The sequence below is a fragment of the Carcharodon carcharias genome, chromosome 22 (assembly GCF_017639515.1).
Source record: "Carcharodon carcharias isolate sCarCar2 chromosome 22, sCarCar2.pri, whole genome shotgun sequence".
Classification (NCBI taxonomy): domain Eukaryota; kingdom Metazoa; phylum Chordata; class Chondrichthyes; order Lamniformes; family Lamnidae; genus Carcharodon; species Carcharodon carcharias.
The window spans coordinates 56,535,207-56,557,524 of NC_054488.1; the positions used below are offsets into that span (position 1 = coordinate 56,535,207).

The 22,318-nt window shown below is 40.2% G+C and overlaps 1 protein-coding gene and 1 long non-coding RNA gene across 5 annotated transcripts in view; one reads left to right on the plus strand and one right to left on the minus strand.

The window, feature by feature from the left end:
• Positions 1 to 19,933, minus strand: part of polg2 (polymerase (DNA directed), gamma 2, accessory subunit) — a 36,113-nt gene extending 16,180 nt beyond the window's left edge. Inside the window, exons 1-6 of one of the 4 annotated variants that reach the window (XM_041216671.1) lie at positions 19,600 to 19,933; positions 18,215 to 18,534; positions 6,790 to 6,919; positions 5,945 to 6,050; positions 4,795 to 4,968; positions 3,363 to 3,503 (exon numbers count right to left, since the gene is read on the minus strand). In XM_041216671.1, coding sequence (XP_041072605.1) covers positions 3,363 to 3,503; positions 4,795 to 4,968; positions 5,945 to 6,050; positions 6,790 to 6,919; positions 18,215 to 18,458 — 795 coding nt within the window. In that variant the 5' untranslated portion in view covers positions 18,459 to 18,534; positions 19,600 to 19,933. Of the gene's footprint in view, positions 1 to 3,362; positions 3,504 to 4,794; positions 4,969 to 5,944; positions 6,051 to 6,789; positions 6,922 to 17,938; positions 18,535 to 19,599 lie in introns of those variants that run through there. The other 3 variants (XM_041216670.1, XM_041216672.1, XM_041216673.1) reach the window with 3 other exon arrangements.
• Positions 19,790 to 21,512, plus strand: LOC121293592. Its single transcript, XR_005946564.1, has 2 exons — positions 19,790 to 20,036; positions 20,920 to 21,512. It is a non-coding gene; the product is annotated as an uncharacterized LOC121293592 (long non-coding RNA).
• Positions 21,513 to 22,318: the final 806 nt, after the last annotated feature.

The window sequence follows — 22,318 nt, forward strand, 5'->3', positions numbered from 1 at the left end:
GCATTAGTATAATTAATGGCAATGGAAAATAAACAGCCCAATTTACAAACAATCCAAAACTAACTCATACACATTGAACCGCTAAAGAAAACTCTCCTGTTATTCTATTTTGAAAGCTGCCTTCAGTGCACATCTGTTTTTGCAAGATTCAGCAATATATTTGCTAAATTTAGCTGCAACAAATGTTGCAGTTCCTGTTCTACTAGTTCCTGTTATCTAGAGGTTTTATGGTTTTACTATCAATACTGTAATAGTGCTGACAACTATAAAAATACATACATTAGCTATGATGCTTGTCTAAGTATCCATAATTGTTATGGCACACACTGGAGGCTGCATTGGTATGAGGTGACACCGCCCCAAACTTAATCTTCAAGAGAGGTAGTTGATTCAGGGAGAGGAAGATACACAGTGTTCAGCTTGTTCCCCTCAGGGGAGGTATGTATACATACAATTGACAAAAAGTATTAAAGAACAATATTAAAATTAGCTTCCAGTCAGATATACAATGGCAGTAAAAGGGGAGGCTAAATAGCAGAAACAGTATCAGGGAGCATGTGTAGATTGAGAATGTGCAGCAGAATGGGGGAAAGGGAAGCTGTGTTGACAGCAGAAACAAGTCCTGTAAGGGCAAGGTGAGCCACAGCCTCAAAACCCAAACTTTTGGTGGTGTAGACAGGAGGCAGATTTGATGGACATATTTCCAATAGAAGTTGGATAATCTTACGATTGTTAAAATATATTTTGCATTTCTTTTACTCATAACTTCTTATGCTTTCTATTTTATTTATCTTGACATAGTAAGTTGAGACACGTGTTGAAAATATTACTTAAAAACTATCTTGAGCAATTTGATTGGTTTTGCCTTCTGTATGAAAAATACATGAGGCTGCATGAATAAATTTGAATCAGTAAATTTCCATCTCAACCAATCAGGTGGAAGAAATTTTATTTGAATTGACTAAAACTTGGTAAGTCTGAGAAATTGTGAAATGCAAACACACATTAAAAACAATAAGTGAACAAGGTTCCAGAGGTACAACATTTTTTGGTAGAACTGAGAATGTAATTCTACATAGCTAATTGAGTGGAATAGAAGGTAGCAAATGTAACACCACCATTCTAGAAAGGAGTGAGAAAGAAAACAGGAAAACTAACGGCCGGTTAGCCTAGTAGAGAAATGTTGAAAGCCATTATTAAGGGAGTGAGAGCAGGGCATTTAGAAAATCACAAATGATTAGACATGGCTTAATGAAAAGGAAATCATGTTTGACAAATCTTTAGGTGTTTTTGAGGGTGTAACTAGCAGGGTAAATGGGGGGAATCACTGGTTGTAGCATATTTGAACTTTTGAAAAGCATTCAATAAGGTGCTACACAAAAAGACTGTGCACAAGATAAAGGCTCATAGCATGTAATGTTTTAGCATTTGTAGAGCAAGAGAGAAAACAGAGTCAGAATAAACAAATCATTTTCAGATTGGCAGACTATTACTGGCAGAGAGCTACAAGGAGGAGAAGTGCTCATCTATTTACAATCTATATTAATGATTTAGATGAAGGAAAGAGTATAATGTATTCAAGCTTGATGATACAAAACTAGGTGGGAAAGTAACCTGTCTCATGGACACAAAGAGTCTGCAAAAGAACATAGATAGGTTAAGTGAGGGAGCAAGAAGGTGGCAGATGAATTATGTGAGAAAATGTGAGGCTTTTCACTTTGGTTAGAAGAGAAAAACAGAATTTATTTTTTAAATGGTGAAAAACTATTAAATGTTGGTCTTCAAAGAGATTTGAGTGTTCTTGTAAATGAAACACAGATGAACAGCAAGCAATTAGGAAGATAAATGATCTGTTGACCTTTATTGCAAGGGACTTGAGTACAAGAGCAAGGAAGTCTTGCTTCATTTGTACAGGACTATGGTATGATCATACTTGGAGGACTGTGTACAGTTTTGGAAAAATAAACTTGCCTTAAAGGCATGCAATGAAGGTTTACTAGATTGATTCCTGGAATGAGAGGGTTGTCCTGGGATGTCCTTTGAAGAAAGGTTGAACAGAACAGGCATATACTCTCTGGAGTTTAGAAGAATGAGGTGTAATCTCTTGAAACACACAAAATTCTGAGAGGGTTTAACAAGGTGGATGCTGAAAGGCTATTTATCCCAGCTGTAACCTCTAGAAATAGAGGACAATGTCCCAAGGGGTCTGCCATTTAGAACTGAGATGAGCAGAAATTTCTTTACTTAGCAGATTGAAAATCTTTGAAATTCTCTACCCATAGGGCTGTGGATGCTCAGTCAATGAGTATATTCAAAGCTAAGATCAATAGATTTTTGATTTCAAAGAGAATCAAGGGCTTTGGGGGTCAGGCAGAAATGTAGAGTTGAGATAGAAGATCATCAGCTATGAACTTCTTGAGTGGAAGAGGAGGCTCACAGGATTGCATGACCACCTCTGGCTGCCATTTATGCTTCTATGAGTATAATGGAGCAGCACCTAATCAGTGACAGCTCCTTACTCAATTATATGATCTTCAAAAGTACCTTGTTCACAAAAAAACAAGGAGAAACAAGTAACAAAATGCAAAAGCATTTGAAATCTGTTTGACAATTCAGATTAAAGTGAAACTCAGGGAACCATTTCTCATTAAGTTTAAAATCCCTTTGCTGGTCAACCAAAATGAGAGGAAAGATTAAGAGCAGTTGAAGACTAGGAAAACACAAAAAAGTGTAATGTTGCGAAAGAAAGTCTTCATTGAGTGAAACAATAATGAAATTGAATCCTTATGTGAAATCAGCCTGACAAATTGAGAAGCATGGAGTGGTGAAAGGGAGAAAGAGTGGTGAGATATCACAATTTCATGGAAAAGATAATGGACATTACCATTGTTAAATTTTGCTTCATTGCAATGTACTAACTTGATATTTTAATTACTTGAGTAATAGAAAAGCTGTTTTCTGTGCAGACTGTTGTGTGTAGACTGGTGGCACACTAGTTTCATATACGAAGGAATGCAGTTCCTGAAACATAAAGTTCTTGGCTCCAAATGAGATAGAGTGAAAATCATGTTACTTCCCTTATAGGGCAATGTATTATTAAAAGTATGGGAAGCTGGCACTGCCAGAGACCTAAGAGAAAATTCTTCCCATTGAGACTGGGGATGATATGCCACCCAATGAGACTTAGAAAGGAAGAGGAAAGAACACTTAAATTTAGTACAGGAGTTGCCTACAGTTGTCATTTTAATAAAAAATGCAAAGCAGTACTTAAGTTGAAGTTTCTCCCTGTTTTCCATATAAAAATTGATGAGAAACAAACCCAGTATTTTACTTTAGTACAAAACATTTTGCACAAAATATACCTTTTTTTGGTTGTGTCGCAGTTTTGAATCAACTTTCTCAGTCAGTTGCAGTGAATCAAACAAAAAGGCTATCACTCCTTGGTCCAGACTCCCACTCACTGACAGAACATGTGGGACAACAGTCTTCTTCCCATCTAGACCCTTTCGAGAAATAAATATATTCTGATAAGCAGGGATATATTTGTTAGGCATTGCTTGCCCCATCCCAAAATCTTGTCTATTCTCCCATCTTCTTGTGAAATCACTCATTCTTGCCATGGTTAAATAAAAGAACTTACATTCATATGGTGCCTTATCATGTATCTCAAATATCCCAAATCATTTCACTTAGAAAGAAATACCTGATGTAGTTGTGGTTACATGGGTAAATGTGGCAGGCAATTTGTGCACTGTAAGGCCATAAGACCATAAGTCGTAGGAGAAGTAGGCCATTTGGCCCATTGAGTCTGCTCCGCCATTCAATGAGATCATGGCTGATCTGATAATCTTTAACTCCACTTTCCTGCCTTTTCCCCATAACCCTCGATTCCCTTACTGATTAAAAATCTGTCTATCTCAGCCTTGAATATACTTAATGACCAGCCTCTACAGCCCTCTGCAGTAAAGAATTCCACAAATTCAGTAGCCTCTGAGAGAAGAAATTCCTCCTCATCTCTGTCTTAAATGGGCGACCCCTTACTCTGAGATTATGCCCTCTGGTCCTAGACTCTCCCACAAGGGGAAACAACCTCTCAGTGTCTATCCTGTCAAGCCCCCTAAGAATCTCATATGTTTCAATAAGGTCGCCTCTCATTCTTCTAAACTCCAATGAGTAAAGGTCTCATAAACAGCAATGAAATCAATAATTAGTTAATTTGTTTTAGTGGTGTTAACTGAAAGCAGAATGCTGTTCATAACATGAGAAGAACTCACTGCTCTTCTAATAGTGCCATGGGATCTTTCTGACAGTACAGCATTCCATCAGCAATACACTGTTCTGGTAGCCTAGATTATATGCACAAATCAAGGAAAGGGGTTTGAACTCATGACCTTGACTCAAAAGTTAGTGTGCTACCAATTGACCCGAGGTTTGCGAAGCTTCATAAGCCCACACCCAAGAGGATGTCCATTGCTGTGCAGCTAACACTAACAACGGCAACCAAATTATGTTCTTATTTTTGATCCATGCACATGCAGTTCCCAGTTATAATTGCTCAGAAACATCAGAAGAGCAAACTTGGCTTTTCCCTTTTTAGCCCAGAGTAACTGACAGTCTTGGTGAGATCAGCTAATTCAGCAATTGTGAGTAGTCATTAATGGGAAGATATCCAACTTGAAAACTATAACAGCCATGTTAGACAATTACTTTGAAAATCTGAAGTTGTTCTGTGTAGAATTTAGCATTCTTTAATCACACCTTTTACACCACAAATAAACAAAGTTGCACTTATACCTTTAAATTTGCTTTGTTTCCATGATGCTCAAGCACAAGTTCTTTGTCTCCCAGATTTAGCAGCTTCTCAATTGGTTCCTTCCCCCACGGAAAATTGAAACACAGTGTGGTTCCTTTAGTTCCATCATTATCCTGGAAATCACTGGCTGTGAAACTGGATGGATTTTTGGCAAACTATAAAATAACCAAATAACACTCAGAATAAAACATGGGAAGATATTAGACAACAATTAACAATCTAGCTGTTTTCTTTCCCACTTCCTCCCCCAATACAAAAATAAGTAACTATGGGACAGAAATTGGTCAGCGCACGACAATGAGCACAAAATGGATAGAGCGCATTTTGCTCACATGATGACGTAAACCGGTGTGGAGTTTAAAATGCTGAATTTCCTTACTTGGCCAACTTTCAGGTTTGCACCTTCACACTGCTGCAGACAAGAGAGTGGTCAGTGTCACAATATGCACTGTTGTAAGTGCAAGTGTGAAGAATGATCTCATGGAACGACAAAATCACAAATGCAGCAATCCTCTCAAAAGTAAAGCTCCCAAGTATATTGGCACTCAACAAGCAGGGGTGACTTTGTTGGCTCAGGCATGTTCATAGGACGGAAGATGGTCAAATAGTTAAGAATTCTCTGTATGGCAAGGTAGCCAGAACCAATAGGATGCCCAAAGCTCCACTTCAAGGATGCTTGCAAGCATGACATGAATACCCAGTTCATTGATTCTCACACCTGAGACACTAGCTAACGACAGAGGGAAATGGCAACATCATCTGCAATTGTGGGCTGACATGCATCACTATGACGATCAGTGGCTAGGGCGGCTTGGCAACAGGTACCAACATTGAAAACAATCCATAACAACATTTGACAACCATTTCACATGCAGCACTTGTGGCAGAACTTGTTTCTCATAGATTGGTCTCTGCAGCTATCAACAAAAGTGCACCATATGAAACTACCCCATCTCCAATGGATTTGATTTGCTGCATGTCTATCATCTTACCCAGATGATATTTGACTAATCATTCCTGCAGCTGCAAAGTTCTTTAAAATATTGTACAAAACTGTTTTGCACTACCTCTAAACAATTGAGTGTTTAGCAATCTATAGTGCATTGTGTTTCAGAAATCAGTAGTTCTTACCTTCCTCCACCATAGTAAACGCTGGCGTACCCAGTAGTCTAGCCATTGGCATGAAGTCCGAGGAGAGCTAAACCATACTAGGGATGCCATTTCCATCTCTCCTGTTCTTTAAAGTAATGGGAAATTAAAATTAGTACAGAGGAATAAGGGTAATTAACTTGTACTTGACATTCGAGCTCTTTTATTCAACTAACTTTATTTCTTAACACCTTGTCTTTCTCCCTACCTTCCTTCTCCCTCCCCAAATGTTGCATTATTTTGTTTTAATAGGAGAGGCAGCAGAATATTTTTCCTTAAAGCAGTGAAATCGGGTGGCAGAGTAATCAATTGAATTGGGTCATTAACCTTCACAGTGGATACTAAAATAGAAGGCGTAGTGCATAATTCTGAAAACTAAAGGAAGTTGCAGGAGACTATTGATAAGACGGTGACAGGTGAACTTTGTGTTAGTAACTGTAAGGTGGTTAAAAGAAACACAATTATTGACCGGGAAAGCTGGGTGCTGTGGAAGAGGAGAGCAATTTGGGAGGTTACAATACATTACAAGGAGCAACTCAAGTGGTTAAGGCTTTAAATAAAGTATTAGGTTTAGGGCAAGAAGCATAGAATATAAAAGTTGGGATATAATGAGGAATCCACGTAAAATGAATAACATGACAGTTTTGTGTCCAAGATTTGAGGTCCAAACTATTATAAGCGTGTTACAGCAATAGAGAGATTCACTATCATAGTGAGACTTATTTTGAAAGCCAAAATTGTTTTATGTTTGTGAAGTAATGGCATTTTACAGTTTATGAATTACTCACTGAACATGAATTTAATGAGTCTCAAATTGAGTCTCTCACCTTACCGCATTGCATACTGTTGGGTATTTACCAGTAGGAAAGGGCTGATAACACACACCGATCTCAGCCAAACCAAATGGTAACTTCCTGTTCACAAGGCTCAAAGACCTAGTATATTCTTGAACAGCTCCTGTAGAAGATCACAAGTAACAGGTGTGCGTTTCAGACTTCAAAAAAATCTTTGATAAGATTCTAGAGATAAAACCTTTTACTAATCATGGCTAGCTTTAACTTTGAATACTGGCCTTTCAGACAAGTAAGGAATTAACTATATTTTGTGCACAGATATCCCAATAAATGCCCAACAGCAATCTTAACCCAAATTAACTGCTAATCACCCACAATGCACAAACGTGCACCCTAAAATCTTCTTTGCCACTTATTCGTCTGGTTCTCTTATATACCTTGTTGTATGCCCATGTTTTCACCCATTCCCAAATAGCATAGATGTATTCAAGGGTAAGCTAGATAAGAACAGGGGGGAGAAAAAATAGAAGAATATGCAGATAGGATTAGGTGAAGAAGGGTGGAAGGAGGCTTGTGTGGAACCCAAGTACCGGCATGGGTCTCTGATGTCAATGGCCTATTTCTGTGCTGCAAATGCTACATAACTATATTCTATACAGTTCATCCATGGGCACGTCTAGCACAGGGGAAGCAAATGGTTGAGGGAACCCAGCTCAGGTTTCCAAAAACCAGAATACTGTGACCAATTGTGGCATATCTATAATTGCCATGACTGAGAAAAGCCAACTCAACACAGGCTAGTAACTAAGCTTGAAACTTTCTTGGTCTGTAAGGGTCATATGAACATCATGAAACAACTGAAGTTACTGAATACTGCAAAGACTATGAGCCCTGACAATATCCTCACAGCATTACTGAAGACTTGTGTTCCAGAGCTAACCACACCCATAGCCAAGATGCTCCAGTACAGTGACAAGGCTGGCATCTACCCGATAATATGAAAAATTGCCCAGATATGTCCTGCCCAAAAAAGCAGGACAAATCCAATCCAGTCAATTACCGCCCTAACAGTCTACTCTCGGTCATCAGCGAAGTGATTGAAGGTGTCACTGAAAATGCTATCAAAAGGCACTTATTCAACAATAACCTGCTCACTGATACTCAGTTTCAGTTCCACCAGGGCTACTCGGTTCCTGACATCATTACAGCTTTGGCGCAAACATGGATAAGAGCTAAACTCAAAAGGTGAGGTGAGTGCGGCTGCCCTTGACAGCAAGGCAGCATTTGAACAAGTAAGGCATCAAGAAGCCCTAGGAAAATTGAGTCGGGAGAAACCTCTCCAATTATTGGAATCATACCCAGCACAAAGGAAGATGGTTGTGGTTGTCGAAGGTCAACCATCACAGTCCCAGGACATCACTGCAAGAGTTCCTCAGGCCCAACTATCTTCAGCTGCTTCATCAATGACCTTCATCATAAGGTCAGAAGTGAGGATGCTGCTCTGATGATTGCACAATGTTCAGTACCATTCACAACTCTTTAGAAACTGTAGCAGTCTGTGTCCATATACAGCTAGACAGGACAACATTCAGGCTTGGACTGATAAATGGCAAGTAACATTCGCGCCACACAAGTGCCAGGCAATGACCATCTCCAACGAGAAAGAAACTAGCCATCTCCTCCTGAAATTCAATGGCATTACCACTGCTGAATCCCCTAATATTCTGGAGGATTGATCAAAAACGGAACTGAACAGCCATATAAATCCTGTGGCTACAGGAAAGGGTCAGAGGCTGGGGGTTCTGCTGTGTGTAACTCACATTATGTCTCCCCAAAGTCTCTCCACCATCTACAAGATTCAAGTGGGGAGTGTGATGGAATACTTTCCACTTGCCTGAATGAGTGTGGCTCAAACAACACTCAAGCAGTTCGGCACCATCTAGAACAAAGCAGCCTGCTTGATCAGCACCCATCCATCACCTTAAACATTTGTTTCCTTCACCACCAATGCACATCAATACAAGATGCGCTGCAGCAGTTCGCCAAGCCTCTTTCGACAGCACCTCCCAAACCGTGACCTCTACCACCTAGAAGGACAAGGGCAGCAGGTACATGGAAACACCACCACAAGTACTCTCCAAGCCACACACCATCCTGGCTTGGAACTATATTGCTGTTCAGTCACTTTTGCTGGGTTAAAATTCTGGAACTCCCTCCTAACAGCACTATGGGTAGACCTGCAACAGATGTACAGCAGTGGCTCAAGGGGACAGCACACCGCTGCCTTCTGAAGAGCAATTAGGGATGCGCAACAAATGCTGGCCTTGCCAGTGATGCTCACATCCCATGAAGGAATAAAAATAAAATAGACTTTACCTGAGCCAGAGTTAAACTAATTATAATGCCCTGAGAAGCTCTTTATTTTTCCCTCATTTCCATGGTGTTGCAACAAGACTCATCATATCTCCTATTCTCATTCTTTCCTTCATCATAAATGTTTTTCCTCCCTTAACTTCCAGATCTTCTGAAGTCAAGGTTATGTGATTATCACATTCTCTTGACTTCCAGATTTACCTAACTTGCTATTCTATTCTTTGCAACTCGAGCTTCTCAAATTAAATAAAAAATGAGCTTATAATGTGAATGTGCATTCCCATAGGGCAATATGTTTTAAATAATAGTTAATGCAGCTGAGGATGGAGATAAATACCTCACTACTGCCATCAGTTGGTACTGCAAGGTATATTTGCTTTATTTTTCACTCTTCTATTTCCTCCCTGATAGCATAACCAATATCTGCAGCATACTATTGAGGAAAGAGCATGCAAATGCTCACATCATATTTTTTTTTAAGTTCAGAGTACACAGTTGGGATGAAATTAAATAATTGGAAACCCTTTTGTGATATAGAAAATTAACATTATCCTTTCACTTCTGGAATCTAGATTCAAATTCAGCCTGCACTCATGAATCAAACCTTACTTCTTAACAAAACCGAAAATACCTGGAAAAACTCAGCAGGTCTGGCAGCATCTGCGGAGAGGAACACAGTTAACGTTTCGAGTCCGAATGACCCTTCAACAGAACTAAGTAAAAATAGAAGAGAGGTGACATATAAGCTGGTTTAACCGGGGCGGGGGGCCAAGTAGAGCTGGATAGAGGGCCAGTGATAGGTGGAGATAACCAAAAAATGTCACAGACAAAAGGACAAAGAGGTGTTGAAGGTGGCGATATTATCTAAGGAATGTGCTAATTAAGGGTAGAAAGCAGGACAAGCAAGGTACCCCCCCCTTAAACCAGCTTATATTTCACCTCTCTTCTATTTTTACTTAGTTCTGTTGAAGGGTCATTCGGACTCGAAACGTTAACTGTGTTCTTCTCCACAGATGCTGCCAGACCTGCTGAGTTTTTCCAGGTATTTTTGTTTTTCTTTTGGATTTCCAGCATCCGCAGTTTTTTGCTTTTATCTTAAACCTTACTTTTTGTTGGGATTGAAAGTTAATAATCAAATTAAACTATAGTCACCACTATCAGTCAGTGGATCAGCAAACTGGCCGTGAAACACAGAAGAGGCCATGAAAATCAGGTACTATCCACTCTCCAGATGTTAGCTTATGAATTGGAAATGCAAGGGTGTGCAGACTACAATGAACAACCATGGGTGATTAATGCAGAATTATTTAGTTTTGAAATATCTATAAAGTTAGCAGTCTGACAGTCTGTCTACGCATGTAATACCATATTTGCAGCAAACCAACAGTGGTTAAGGGCTGTGAATTTGCATGGCTAAGTCAGATGGTAGGAGATGAGGGAGAAATCAAATTGCTACCTTTTGTATTGTGTGGACTGATAATCTTTACCACATGAATAAAGTCTGTTCCATATACTCAACTGTGTCATCCTTACTCAAAACACTTTAAAGAACCAAAGAGAAGGAAATTAACTAATATTTCTTTACTGCACAGGCTTTGGCATTCAACATGCTGAAACAGATTTCTGCAAACCTTCAGACATCTTCGAAATGAAAGCTACAATTATAAAAATCTCAACAAATGTGTTTCTTTATCTTCAGCTTTATATGGGACAGTTACTTACAAAGTAAATTTTATGAAGGGTAGCTAGTTGCCTCGTTCGCACAAATGCCTGTCATTCTTAATGGTTGCCAAATCAGGATACTGAGGAATCCATGTTGTAAAATTCTTAATGGGCCAATATAAATGCGTACACTCTTCTTCCCTAAGGACACAATTCATTTACCCTAGGCTCAAGGGTGTAGGCATAGATTAACAAGAGCAAAAACACACTGACGCCAACTGCAGAAAGACATTACTGGATAAAAGCAAAATACTGCGGATGCTGGAAATCCAGAACAAAAACAAAAATACCTGGAAAAACTCAGCAGGTCTGACAGCATCTGTGGAGAGGGATACAGTTGACGTTTCGAGTCCGTATAACCCTTCACCAGAACTGCAGTTCATTAAGCTTAAACTGTACAGCCTACCCATACAGAGCACTGCTAAGTTTTCCTCTGTTTCTCCGACTGGACAATCATATTGTTTTTGGGAATTGCTCTGCATTGTTACTGGAATGGAGTGTAGAGAATCCAAACTCTGAGTGACAGATTTTTCCATCAAGGGAAAAAAAAATGGTCCAAGTTAAGAAAGACAAGCCTCCTTCAGTGTAGTAAAATCTACCATAGGGAGCCAATTACAATCTTTCTTCCCACATATTATAACTTTGGACCCACCTTTACTCAGAAGTACTATAACCAAGACAGTAAACCCCCAGGTACTTCTTATTTTCACCACAATTTTTAAATAATATTAGTTGAGTCCCAGGCATGGATGCCCCAAGTGAACCAGACTGACCTGCCAGGGCCACTCAATTCCAGGCCTTGTTACAGCATTGGTCTGAACATGGGCAAAAAGAGCTGAATTTCAGAGATGAGATCTGAGTGATTGTGCTTGGCATCAAGGAGTCAAGCACAATTAATCATTGGAAAACAGGGGAAACTCTCCACTGGTTGGAGTCATTCGTACTTAGCATCAAGGAAGATGATTTCGGTTGAGACTAATCATCTTAGCCCCAGAACACTGCTGCAGGAGTTCCTCAGGGTAGTGTCATAGGCCCAACCATCTTCAATTATTTCATCATTGACCTTTCCTCCATCATGAGATCAGGGCATGCTTACTGTTAATTTTACAGTGCTCAGGGCCATTCTCAACTCATGTACTGCCTGGACAACAATCAGGTTTGGGCTGATAAGTGCCAAGTAATATTCGTGCCACAAAGTGCCACGCAATGGCCATCTCCAACAGGAGAGTATCTAGCCACACCTCCCCCTTAATGTTCAACAGCAATAACCATACTGAATTCTGAAGCATCAACATCCATGGGGTTACCAGTGATCAGAAACTTAACTAGACCAGCACAAATAAGAAATATATAAAAATGAGTATTATCCAACAGCCATTACAGAGGCGTGATTGCAAGGTGATCAAGACTGGGAATTAAATATTCAGGGGTACTTGACATTTCAGAAGGATAAACAGAAAGCAAAAGGAAGTGGAGAAGCTCTGTTAAAGAATGAGGTCAGTAGAGTAGTGAGATATGATGCTGGCTCAGAAAAGCAAGACGTAGAATCAGTTTGGGTGGAGATAAGATAGAACAAGAGAAAGAAGTCACCTGTGGGGTAGCCTATACTCCCCCTAAGAGTAGTTGCATCGTAGAATAGAATATAAATCAAGAAAAAACCAGGACTTGTAAGAAAGATACTGCAATAATCGTGGACAACTTTAATCTTTATATCAACTGGCAAAATAAAATTGGCAAAGCTAGCCTTAAGGACAAGTTAATAGAGTGTATTCAGGACAGTTTCTTAGAAAAATACATGTGGAGCCAACCAGGGAACAGGCTATTTTAGGTCTGCTAATGCGTATTGAGACAGGAATAATTGATAATCTCAAAGCAAAGAATCAGCTAAGGAAAAGCAATCATAACATTAAGAATGTTGCATTCCGTTTTAGCGTGACAAACTTGGATCTGAAACTAGTGTCCTAAACTTAAATAAAGGCAATTACAAAAGGTATGAAATCAGAGTTGGCTAAAGTGGACTGGAAAATTCATTTAAAAAGGCAAGTAGAAAAATAGTGCCAGACATTTATCATAGAATGTTACAGCATAAGAGCTGGCTATTTGGCCTGTCATGTGGGTGCCAGGTCTCTGTAAGAGCTACTTGATTAGTTCCATTCCTCCGTATTTTTCCTGCCGCCCTGTAAATTTCTCTTCAGGTTATTATCCAATTCTCATTTGAAAGCGACAATTGAATCTGCACACTCTTCAGCAGTGGATTCCAGATCCTAAGTACTTTCTGCATAAAACTGCTTTTCCTCATATCACCTCTAATTCTGTTGCCATTCACTTTAACTCTGTGCCCACTGGTTCTTGACCATTCTGATGATGGGAACACTTTGTCCTTATCTACTCTGGCAAGAGCCAGCATGATTTTGAACACAAGGTGATACTTTCTCAACAAATATATATTCAGGGAGAAAGAAAGAATCCATAAGGGGTTGAACCCATCTGTGGCTAAGTCAGTTAAGAATGGCATCAAATTGAAAGAAGACGCATAAAATGTTACGAAGGCATGTGGCAGGCCAGAAGATTGGAAAAAGTTTACAAACCAGCAAAGAATGAATAAAAATGAGAAAAATAGATGAGAATAAACTAGAATGAAATATATAAAGACAATAAAGCTTATACAAGTATATAATAGAATAGCTAAAGTAAACATTGGTCCCTGAGAGGACAGGACAGGAAAATTAATAATGAGAAACAAGGAAATGGCAGAGAATTTGAACAAATATCTTCACTTTATCTCAACAATAGAAAATCGGGGTGGGGTGGGGGTGGGAGTGAGGAACTTAAAAACAATTACACTGTAACCTCTCCAATCTGTAAATCTATTGTTCAGAAACACCAGTTATCCAGAAATATTTTGAGCAGAACCAAATAACTTATGGCATCATTTTAGTACAGCACTTTGGAAGTGGCAAACATGTGTCAGGAAGATATAATGTTATTGGAACTTATTGTAAAACAGTGGTATCTGTGTCTATATGTGTCTGTGTGAGACTTAATTGGATTAAAGGCAGCTGGTCTGAAGACTTTGATGTGTTAGAAGATGAGACAGGTTTGAAATATTAAGTAGGTAAAAATGGCAGAAGTTTAGAATATAAGGTGTAAAAGGACATTTGCATTGTTAATAAACCAGACTAGATTGTTTTCAAAGGAGGGGTGTCACCTAGCCAGGTGAAGTTCAGAAACAGTGTGTTTTTTTTTGCCCCAATAATTACTGGTTAAATTGGTACTATGATAATTTTTTATGATCAGGGAGGTAAAGTCTAAAAACAGTGAAACAATGGGAATTTGCATTCAGAGGGGAAAATATGTATAAAGCAGAAAAGGCTGCATGTAAAGCTTAGGTATTTTAAGATCTATCAAGTGTGAAAAGCCATCAGCATCTACGCCTCAAACGGCTGTCTACAAGGAGCTGAAGTTAAGGAAACTCATTTCGAATTGGATTGTATCATGTTTCTTTGTCTGGGTCTTTTAAAATCTATGTCTTACTGTTGCCTTAACGAAAGTGTAACTGGGAGTTAGATTAATTAAGGGATTTAGAAGTTATCATAGTAGTAATTTGTAGATCTAAGTATGTATCTAAAAGCATTTCTTCTATTAATAAAGGTTTAATTTAGTTTGGTAAGAAACCTATAAAGCCTAGTGGTCTTATTACTTCTGAGGTCAAGGCATGCATCTAAATTGCAAAACAAGTTCTGGCAGTTGTTTCAAGTTGCCCTTGAGTTTGAGCAGCTCAGCATTTACCAATGGCTGTGCCATAACACATGGAAGATCGTATTTGAATAAGTCAAATTATTTTGGTTACTGCTTTATAATGTTTCATCACCGTTTTATGCTTCAGGAAAATACGGTATTCTCATGTTCACAGACTTGTGGTTAGGCAGTCTAACGTCATTCTATCATCCAGAAAATTCCAAAATCCAGAAATGACTCAGTCCCAAACATTCTGGACTGAAGAGATATCAATATATCAATATTGTATCAATGACACAATATATCACCAGAGAAATATTCTAGGCAAACTTATGGGACTAATGACTGAGAAGTCCCATGGAGCAGATGGCCTGCATTCGGCAGAGAGTGAATGAGTTGACTGTAATCTCCCAAAATTCCCTAGATTCTGGAAAGGTCCGAGTGGATTGGAAAACCTCAATTATAATTCCCTTATTCAAGAAAAAAGGGGCACAGAAAACAGCAAACTATAGGTCAGTTGGCCTAACGTCTATCATTGAAAAAATGCTGGAATTATTAAGTAAGTAGTCCACAGGACATTTAGTAAATCACAATACAATCAAGTGGGGTCAACATGGTTTTATGAGAGGGAAATCATATTTGACAAATTTATTAGAGTTATTTGAGGGTGTGATGAGCAGGGTGGATAAAGGAGAACCAGTAGATGTGGTGCATTTGGATTTTAAAAAGGCATTTGGTAAGGTGCTACATAAAATGTTGTGGCACTAGTTCATAGTGTTGGGGGTGATATATTAGCATGGCTAGAGGGTTGGCTAACATGTTGAGATAATTGGGACATTTTCAGGTTGGCAACCTGTAACTAGTGGGATACCACAAGAATCAATGCCTGGGCCTTAACTAATTACAATCTAAATCAGTGATTGGGATGAAGGGACAGAGTATTGTAGCCAAATGTGCTAACAAAGATAGGTAGGAAAGCAAGTTGTGAGGAGGGGACAAAGAGTTCATAAAGGGATATAGACAGGTTAAAGTGAGTGGACCAAAAATTGACAAATGGAGTGTAGTGTAGGAAAATGTGAGGCTTTCCAATTGGTAGGAAGGATAGAAAAGCAAGGAGAGAGATCACAGAATGCTGTGGTACAGAGGGATGTGGGTGTCCTCATACAAGGAATGCAAAACATTAGCGTGCGGGTACAGCAAGTAGTTAGGAAGACAAATGGAATGTTGGCCTCCTTGGTGGGGGTGATATGTATAAAAGTGGAAAAGTCGTGCAACAGCTGTATAGGGTATTGGTAGAACCATAGCTACTGCGTACAATTTTGGCCTCCTTATTCAAAGAGGGATATGCTTGCAGTGGAGGCAGTTCAGAGAAGGTACAGTGGCTTGATTCCTGGGATGAAAGGGTTGTCTTAGGAGGAAAAGTTGAGCCTATAATTATTGAAGTTTAAAAGAAGGAAGGGGCTTGACAGGGTAAATGCTGAGAGGATGTTTCCCCTGGCGGGGGAAATCTAGAACTAGGTGGCATTGCTTCAAAATAAGGGACACCCATTTAAGATAAAGGTGAGGGGAATTTCTTCTCTCAGGCAGTTGTGAATCTACCGAATTTGCTGTCCCAAAGAACTGTGGAGGCTGAGTTGTTGAATATATTCAAGGTTGAACTGTAGGGGAGTCAAGAGTTAATAGGGAACAGGCAGGAAAGAGGAGGGACATAATGACATAACGTCATGATCTAGGGGCCATATGGCCTTCTCCTATTTCTTATGTTCTTATAAATACTATGGCTACAAGAGCAGGTCAGAGACTGGGAATTCAGAAGAAAGTAACTCATCTCATGATTCCTCAAAGCCTGTCCATCATCTGCAAGTCAGGAATGTGATGGAAAACTCTCCACTTGCCTGGATGATTGCAGCTTCAACACTCAAGGAGCTCAACATCATCCAAGACAAAGCAGCCCCTTGATCAGCAACCCATCCGCCACCTTAAACATTCATTCCCTCTACCACTGGCACACGGTGGCAACACTGTATACCATATACAAGATCCATTGCAGCAACTCAGCAAGTCTCCTTCAACATCACCTTCCAACCTGATGACCTCTATCACCTAGAAGGACAAGGACAGCAGATGCATGCGAATACCAACGCTTGCAAGTTTCCCTCCAAGCCATACACCACCCTGACTTGGAATTATATCACCATTCCTTCAATGTTACTGGGTCAATACCTTCCTAACAGCACTCTGAGTGTACCTCTACCACACGGACTACAGCAGTTTAAGAAGGCAGCTCACCACCACCTCCTCAAGGACAATTAGGGATGGAGAATAAATGCTGGCCTTGCCAGTAACGATCACACTCCATGAACAAATAAAAAAGCTGACTAGCTGAATGCTTGTGAAACAATGGAACATGTCAATTGTTCAAACAACAGAATAAATAGAGCAGGAGTTTTCATTTGTGAAATCAAATACATAAAAGATTGTAAAAGTAAAAAACTTCAGATGCTGGAAATCCCAAACAAAAATAAAAATACCTGGAGAAACTCAGCAGGTATGGCAGCATCTGCAGAGAGGAACACGGTTAACGTTTCGAGTCTGTATGACTCTTCAACAGAACTAAGTAAAAATAGAAAAGAGGTGAAATATAAGCTGGGGGGGGGGGGGGGGGGGGGGGAGCAAAGGACAGGCAGAGCTGGATAGAGGGCCAGTGATAGGTGGAGATAGCCAAAAGATGTCACAGACAAAAAGACAAAGGGGTGTTGAAGGTGGTGATAATATCTAAGGAATGTGCTAATTAAGGGTAAAGTGGGTTTTAGTGAACACCTTGTCAAACACCAGGAGAGAAATGGAAAGCAATGAAGGTGAACAAGACAAAATAAAAGATTGTGCTTTTGAAAGTCAAAAATCAGAACAGAGAAATGCTTTGGAAGCTCACAGAAAAGTTTTAAGTTTTGAAAAGGCGTAGGATTCAGAAAATCTGGAGATATAAACCAGCGATTTCAACTCATTTCATCTTCGCAAGCCTCCCATTATCTTACATAAATGCAAAGTTAGCATTGTTTAGTGCAATTACTACTCACTGCCACAGTACTGTAACATCTAGAATTAGTAACACTACCTGTGTGCTGGACGACGTCCCACTGTTCAGGAGACAACAAACAAGGAGGGGATGCAGGTGACTTAGAACAAACAAAAGTATAACTGAAAGAAAATTCATTTAATTCTTATTTTATACTAATCAAAATGTTCTGCAACTCATCATGGAATATCTTGGTAGGTACAACAAAGAATGAAAAAAATTGAATAAAAAAAGAACAGTTCAAAATACTAAGCAATAATGTTACTATTGTACCTTGCAGTAGATTAGGACGTAGTATAGTGCTCTCCTCCAATAAGCCTTTTAGTAAAGTAACAATTTCGTCCTTAGTCAAGTCCTTGTTGCTTAATGGCACTTGCAATGCTGCAGTCTCTATCAGCCTCACTAACCTGTTGTCTGAATTCTGACACCTCAAATTATGAGGTGTCGTCACTCCAAATACCTGCTCTCTAGATAATACCACCGAGTCCCACCACTTAGTAGCCAAGTTCCTTTTGAGTTCCATTCCCAAATGTCCATAATTGTACCAACCATTGATAAGATCGTCTTGGGTAATTATATCTCCAGTTATAAAATGCCTTCTCTGGCAAAGATCAATGAGCGTTTCAGCCAATCCAGAAAGGTCTGAAGTAGATTTATTGTATTTTCTTGACACCAGGCAAGGGCCAAAGATCTGCCAATCTTGTTGAAACACTTTACTGGAGACCTTCCATTTCTTCAACAATGACTTAACAGGAAATTTCATAATCATCAATCCCATGATGGCAAGTTTCATTTATAAGAATTCATAAAGGCAGAATTATCAGAGTGATCTGAAGTCATTTTAGAACAAGGTTGATGTCACAAAACATCTGTAGTAAAATAAACAGAATATGTAAATGCAAGTAAGTTTATCCATTGTAATAAACATGTTTTTCCCTTTTTGAGAATTCTACTTGAGTTAGCAAGATTTCAGAACCACAGGTTCTCATATTTATTGATGCTATAATTAGGTTATTCGGATTAGTTCAGGATAAGAACAAGAACTATTAAATGTGTTATCGCCCCTCTGCTAAGAGCTATGATAACATTTACAATAGTGTAGTACTACTCTAAAGATTTTTAATTTGTATTTTGTGTTGAATTAGGTAAACTGAATGGAGGGGAAATTCTCCAAGGTTCCCACTCCTATTTGTTACCCAATTAACCATATTGGAAATTGTCCGTACAGAGATCAGGCGAGGAAGAAATCAGTCTTTGCTGTAAATCCCCGAGTGATACCTAGGCTCACACATAAAACACCCATTATGGTGAGGTATACAATGGCTGTCAGTGTTGATGTCAGTATCTACAGGACTCAATGGAGAAACTTTGCATCTGTTTATTTTGGGTTGCTCAGACTGATGCTAGCAACAGCATTTTAGAAAATGCATGGCAGCCACGAGGAACAGGAATCGCAGCAGAGTTTCCCATGTTAGAACAGCAATTTAAAAACCACTGCAGTGCCCCTCTCACTACCCCTCTCCCTCGAATTTTTCCTTTTGCCATCCCCCTCAGCCCTTTCCTTCGACCCTCCCCTCAGTCGACTCCTCTTCTGCCACCCCTTCCCAGTCACTTCCTCTCTCTGTGCCCACTCCCCCAGTCACCTCCCCTTCCAACCATGACCCCTTCCCTCAGTCACCTCCTCCCCATCCATCTCACCTTCCCTCAAGGCCATAAGCCTTTCACCACTTCTCCTCAGTCCCATCACCTTCCCCCTGCCCATTTACCCTCAGCCCCACTTAGTTTTGTGCAACACAGCAGCAAACCCAATTACCTAATATTTCATATATAAATCTCGGTAGCAAAAAACTCAACGGACAAAGCTGGGGGGGGGGGGGATGCCCCAATACACAGAGCATCCAAAGAGCCCTTAATGTGATTGAAAGAAAATCTACCTCGCATATGCTACCCTCCCTTTTGCTGTGCTGACCGTTAAACCGTGCCGTTTATATGCAGCTCGCGCCACTTCGAGCCGGCCTCGCGACTTCAATGACATCACTTCCTGGAAACCACAGAGGAACCAAGCGCGCGTGCGTAGTTGTGCGAACCGCCCTTCCTTTTCCGCTTGGTAAAGGAACTGTTTTGGCCATCTTGGTAAAGGATGTTCTGTTGAAGAGTTGTGCGGATTCGAGATGTTGACTGTGTTCCTCTCCGCAGATGCTGCCAGACCTGCTGAGTTTATCCAGCTATTTTTGTTTTTGGTAAAGGAGAGGCCATCTTACTCGTCAGACTCACAGGCCCCACCCAGCAAATTAAACTCTCGTTAAACACGCACCTTATTCAGTTTTAGTGTAGTAACTATTATTCTCATAGAAGGAGAAACTGGATTTTTGTGAGTAAATGTAATTTTGATCCTTATCTCGATATTTTTTTGTTGATGTATATAGTGGGCACTAATTTGGCAAGGGTGTGGGAAGGAATTAGGAAGGAGGTACTATCCAGGGTGACCAACTCTGGGTGGAAAAGATAAGGGGCACTTCACCGTGGGGCAAGGGGTGCTAACAATGAAGTAAGGTTGGGGGTGGGGAATGGTGTTGACAGCATTCTGGGAACAGGGCTGGGCAGGCTGCGGTGGGTGGGTTAGGTGAAGAGCAGCTCATTGGAGCAGGGGAGGGTGAGTGCTGATGACACCGTAGAGGCTGTGCCGGGTGAGGGGGGGTGCAGACGGCACAGTAGGGGGTTGGGAGGAGCTATCGACACTATTGGAGCGGTAGGGTGCTGATGAGGCTATAGGAGGCAAATGGGGGAGTTTCACACCTCCCCTCATGCCTGCCTGGACCCCTCCTCCCCTTCATGCCTGTCTGGACCCCTCCTCCTCCTCCTCACATCTTCCTGGATCCAACAATGTAGTCACTGTTGTAATGTAGGAAATGCAGCAGCTAATTTGCACACAGCCAACTCCCACAAATGGCAATGTGTAGTGGCCAGATAACCTGTATTTCTAATGTTGTTTGAGAGCAGGTTCGATGGGTTGAACGGCCTGCTCCTGTTTCTTATGTTATGTTCTTATGAACACCTAGCGAATGAAAGAATGGGACGAAGAGCTGAAATTAATCAGCAGTGACTGGCAGCTTATAATTTATTTTGAACAAAAACAAAAATACCTGGAAAAAACTCAGCAGGTCTAACAGCATCTGTGGAGAGGGATACAGTTGACGTTTCGAGTCCGTATGACCCTTCATCAGAACTAAAAAATATACAATTTATTTTGACAGGTGACAAGATAGAAGAGATGGCTTGACAAACTTGCAGCTGGCATTTGAAATCTAACATCCCCATCTGTGACCCCATCAAGTTCCTCTCAACCCAGAAGTAGCAATTCTTCCTCCGCCTAGATTAGAGGGCAGATCAAGGCTTGTGGTCCACCATCTCTAGTCAATCTCTTATTCTAGTGTCGTGGGCAGAAGGTCAGAATGACCTCTTGTTGGGATGAGATGCAGTTTACCTCAGGTGCCAGAATGTAGATTGTAATCATGGTGATGACAGGTGTATGGAACAGACAACCAGCAAGGCTAAGACCTGTTTACCGATTAAGTCAGAGCAGAGATCAGGAGGATATACTGAGAGACCACAAGAGTCATGTCTCTGTCTGAAGAATTGTGCATGAATATTGCAGAGTAACCACCCTGAAAAGAGTAATCTACCAAGATCTTTTGAGGATAAAATGTGATAAAATGCTGTACCTAGGAAGACAACTGAACAAACGGAACGTGGAATCACCGCATTGTGACCAGCTAAAGGACAATTAACCATATATTTCATTGATTGTTTATTTTCTTCACAAACTGTATAAAAATCTTTAAGTCTACCCTCATGTTCTACCTTCTGTACTAGTGTGTGGGGTGGAAGGGGCAGGGAATGTGTGTGATGTATAAATGAGAGTTATGATTTACCTCATTTTTTAAATTCAGGAAATAGGGTCAGTAAACTTACCTTGTTCTTTTATTTAAAGTCAGAAAACTGATGAATTCTTTATAATCTGAAAGCGTACACAGTGAGATTCCTGCAGTTTTGGCAAAGCACATCCTTGCTAAATTCACAACAAAATCTTGTCACAGCCAGAGCTGGAGTAGTAAGTTAAGGGACCTCTCCTGATGTGGTCCTAATAATATGGACTGGAAAAAGTTGGATATAACAGGTTTTAAGCAACTGGAAGTGAGGAGGGTGGGTAAAAAACAAAAGGGAAAGTCTGTGATATGGCAGAAGTCAGGAGACATTAAATGACAAAAGATTTAAGTGGTAATGGGACAAGCAAAGAAATAAAAGATGAGCCTAGAAAGGAGTGAATGGCAGAATCAGTTGCCATCCAAAAGCAAGAAGAGTACAAGTTAGAGAAACCAAAAGCAGAAAAGATGGAAACAAAACGGTGGCAGAAGTTACCATCTGAAATTGTTGAACTCAATGTCAAGTCCATAAGAACATAAGAGAGAGGAGCAGGAATAGGCCGCTCAGCCCTCAAGCCTCTTCCGCCCCTCAAGCCTCCTCCGCCAGTCAATAAAATCACAGCTAATCTGATTTGGGCCTTAACTCCACTTTCCTGCTGCCCTCCGTAGCTCTGGACTCCCTTGTAGATCAAAAATCTGTCTAACTCAGCCTTGAATATATTCAATTACC